This window comes from Polyodon spathula, chromosome 3, assembly GCF_017654505.1.
Source record: "Polyodon spathula isolate WHYD16114869_AA chromosome 3, ASM1765450v1, whole genome shotgun sequence".
NCBI lineage: Eukaryota > Metazoa > Chordata > Actinopteri > Acipenseriformes > Polyodontidae > Polyodon > Polyodon spathula.
This window is the reverse complement of record NC_054536.1, coordinates 85,874,543-85,878,519: the sequence shown is the minus strand read 5'-3', so window position 1 is coordinate 85,878,519 and position 3,977 is coordinate 85,874,543. Positions and strand designations below refer to the sequence as shown.

Here is a 3,977-nt window from a genome sequence, read left to right as displayed (position 1 = left end):
CTCTCTCGATCTCTCAAATGTTGCAGCTCACTCCGCACAACTCTCCTCCCCCTTACAGCGGGGTTGGCTGTCCTTTTATACGGGGCTGCCCGCCAGTATGCATAGGAGATCAATCAGCGCACAGGTTCGAATTCTCACATCTCATTTGCCATCTTCTGTCAGGAGTGGTGTCCCGCTCTGACATCAGCCTGCCAATCACTCACAGCAAGAATATTAACAATGCAATAATCAACTGTTTACAAGTCTCCCAATAATCCTTCTGGTAGTCCCCAGGGCTTGCGTCCATTTGACCCACCGTTACAATATGAATAAGAAATCTTTATAAAAACATTAACCTTTGTTAAACATTAACTTTTGATATCACAGTAGGTTATATGCTGATAAGCTTTATTTGAATAATGTCTCCTACACATCCAGGTTGAGGTACTCTGTGTCACATGAGTATAATGCCTACTGTAAGATAAATTATTACTTTTTTGAGGTTTGTTTTCGGACAATGCTTTGTGTTCATTTTAGAATTTATGCAGTGACGTAATCATTTACTACTTAAAAAAGAAAAAAAAAAAAAATCCTGGTTCGATCTGTGTTGCATAATTGACCCAAAAATGATTCAGACGTTATTCAACAGAAATTCTCCAGACTCATTCAATAGCTATTCTACGAACTGTACTTTTTTTATTGTACGCACATAGACAGGATGACGATACTAATACGTCATTATTATTGTATACTCCAGTCAGCTGTAACACGAAATTCTCCTGTCTGGACACTGCACTCTGGTTGGCTATCATATTAATAAAACAATGAATACAAACAAAACAATGAATACACCGAAACCCTAACCTTAAGGTCAGTATCCTATACTGCAGTCAGTAGTTCAAGTTTGGCAGTGAATACACATTTGTGTTACTTTAAAATAAAGTGACCGGAGGTGTGGACTTCCTGAGTTGTCCTGCATTCCAGCCACTATGTTTGTTTACTTATCTCGTCTTAGCCACCATCACGAATATGAATTATTATCATAGCGTCAAGTATGCACTATTTAGAAACTTTCTCTAAATGAATCATTCAACGACCCCTCCTCCGTGTTACCCCGACCGGAAAGTCGTAGTGTATAAAACTGAGTGCAAGCTGGTTAGCAGCTTAGAACTTGGTGAGAGTTGAAAACATTTTCAACTTGAAACAACGGATTGCTGTAATCGTGTATTTTGTTTACGACTGCCCTGACATGGCAGAAATGGAACAAACTTTATTCCAGTCTATTTTAGGCTTTGCCCTGCTTGTACAAGCATTTGGAACACCGTTAAAAGGTAAAAAAAAAAAAAAAAAAAAAAAAAAGTTGTATGTTGGGGTTTCACAAACGTTTTTTTTTTTTTTTTTTTTTTTTTTTTAGTCGGTTTCTGCTTTTGCATTTTACTCAGTATTGGTTCTGATCTTTTAAAATCTGTATGCCACCAAAATTGTATTTGATTGCGATGCTATTGTATTCCGTGCACGGATTTGTAACAAACACCTTTATGACTGTTTTACAGATAACAGGGAGATTTGTCTGTTGCCCCTGGACGACGGACCATGTAGAGCTCTCCTACCTCGCTATTACTATAATAGATATACTCTGAGATGTGAAGAGTTCAGCTATGGAGGCTGTGAGGGAAACGCCAACAACTTTGCAAACTTAGAAGATTGCGAAAAAACCTGCTGGAAGATAAGAAGTAAGTATTATTAGCGGCATCTGCTATTAATGTGCCACATGATAAGGTATATGTTTTAAACTGGTTCCCACTGTACAGCTGAATTGTTCTACAAATATACGTTTTTGCACTGCATAATTGCAGCTCTATGTGGTTGTCTATACGAATTTAATTTTGCAGCCCATGTATTTAAGTTACAGATTGTATTATGCAATACATGCAAATGAGCTTACATTCCATCAAATCAAACTGCAAAAAATATGACTTTTATTAATTTACTTATTTATTCTTTTTTTTTTTTTTTTTTTTTTTTTTTTTTTTTTATTTCAGAGGTCCCAAAAATCTGTAGATTTGAGCCTGAAGAGGGACCGTGCCGTGCAATGTTTAAAACCTACTTCTACAATTTCACTGCAATGGAATGCCAAACATTTTTTTACGGGGGCTGCTATGGAAATGAAAACAAATTTGTTGATAAAAATTCCTGTATCAACTATTGTGAGCCGCAGAAAAGTATGCCCGTGTATTTTATTATTTACAAATTTCTTTGTAGAGCTGTTGCAGCCAAAACTATACTGTTTACTTCATCTTTAAAATCTGCCCACATATTTGTATATATCACACTAAAGACAGTTTTACTAAAAAAAAAAAAAAAAAAAACAAAAAAAAACCCATAAAATCTCCCTTGTCTTGAATTTTAACTTTCCATGATGCCAGCAGCTACATTGTGACCTGTGCCAGATTTGAATTTCAAAGCCAGGGTATTTGCATGCTGATTTAATGCATTTCTGCAAGAGTATTTGCTAACGCTTTATATTGTGTGCCATAAATTAATATTAAATAGCTATGCAATTGCATATTAAATTAATATTTAATAGATATGCAATTGAAATTGACGTTCAATTATTCCATGTTACTTTCCATTAACCAAATTATTACATATATTCAAGGGTAACAAAACGTAATATAAATGGTCTGGATATGCAATTACATTTTCAATCGACATTTGGTTAACATTTAGCAAGAAACCAGCTATTGCATATTTATTAAATATTAATTTAACATGAATTTAACATGCAATTGCATATCTATTTAGTATTAATTTATACCACGCAATAGAAAGTGTTACCAAATATTTACTACCAATCATTTATTTCTTCTAGGCACACCCTCTATCTGCACTGATCCAATGGATCAGGGATCCTGTTCTGCTTCTATACCCCGATATTACTACAATGCAATCACCAAATCATGTGTGGAATTTATATATACAGGATGTGGAGGCAATACCAATAATTTCTCTACCAAGCAGTCTTGCAAATCCATGTGCATGAAGGGTATGTGAATACATTCTATGGGCACAAGCACGCCTTAATCTTGATTAATTCAGGCTTACCTGTTTTTCATTTATTTATTTATTTTTTAAACGGATGTATGTAAGTGGCTTACTGTCTTGCCAGTTGAATCCTTGAACTCAGTTACATTTTCTCCTAGTTAAATAGATACCAATAGCTAAATATTTATGGTTGTTAAATATTTTTAGGCTTTGGACATTTTTCAGTCTTTTTGTTCTTCAGTCTGAATAGGTAATATAACTGCAATTATGTAAATAACAGTGCTCTGCCAAAGGAATATTTAGAATTACACAGCAGTTTTCTTATTCATACCAATATAGAATTAGAAATAATTTTGATTAACTCTTTAATCGGTCTTCCATGAATTTTACCTTTATACAGCAACAAGGATTTACCTTTTTTAAACAGCTTTTTTTTCTGCCTGCATACATTTCACATATGTTTTTTTTTTTTTTTTTCAGGAACAAAGAGGATGGATTTGGGGAAGATGAAATGGAAACCCAGAAGAAAACAAATTATAAAAACAAACTGAATATTACAGGGCTGCATGACTCCAAAAAGTAATCCAACGAGAGCATTACGTGCTCGCTTTTGATTTTTTTTAAAACTGTGTTGTTTTGTTTTTTTATACTCTTATAGGTCTTTTAAATCAATTATAAAATAATATATTATATATCATTATAATATAAGTAAAAGTATACATTTTATTATCAAACATTTGCTATATATAGTTCTATTCATATGTAAAAATAATAGTTTTCAACTATTAACCCAGACACACGTCAAAGTATCTCTCTTTTATTTTTTTTTTCTCACTGGACAAGAAATATATGTTGAATTTGCACTATAAACAAGAGGTGCAGTGTAGTTTCTCTTACTTTAGATTAAAAAGGGAAAGTGAAATGATTTGTTTCTAAGGTATTCAAATTATATG

General features: G+C 33.4%; 1 protein-coding gene across 1 annotated transcript; it reads left to right on the top strand.

Annotated features, from left to right (window-relative positions):
* Window positions 1-1,134: 1,134 nt before the first annotated feature.
* Window positions 1,135-3,668, top strand: LOC121313552 (tissue factor pathway inhibitor 2-like). Its single transcript, XM_041246233.1, has 5 exons — window positions 1,135-1,310; window positions 1,533-1,712; window positions 2,022-2,201; window positions 2,852-3,025; window positions 3,505-3,668. The coding sequence occupies exons 1-5, from the start codon at window positions 1,229-1,231 to the stop codon at window positions 3,573-3,575; spliced, it is 687 nt and encodes a 228-aa protein (XP_041102167.1). The 5' UTR covers window positions 1,135-1,228; the 3' UTR covers window positions 3,576-3,668.
* Window positions 3,669-3,977: the final 309 nt, after the last annotated feature.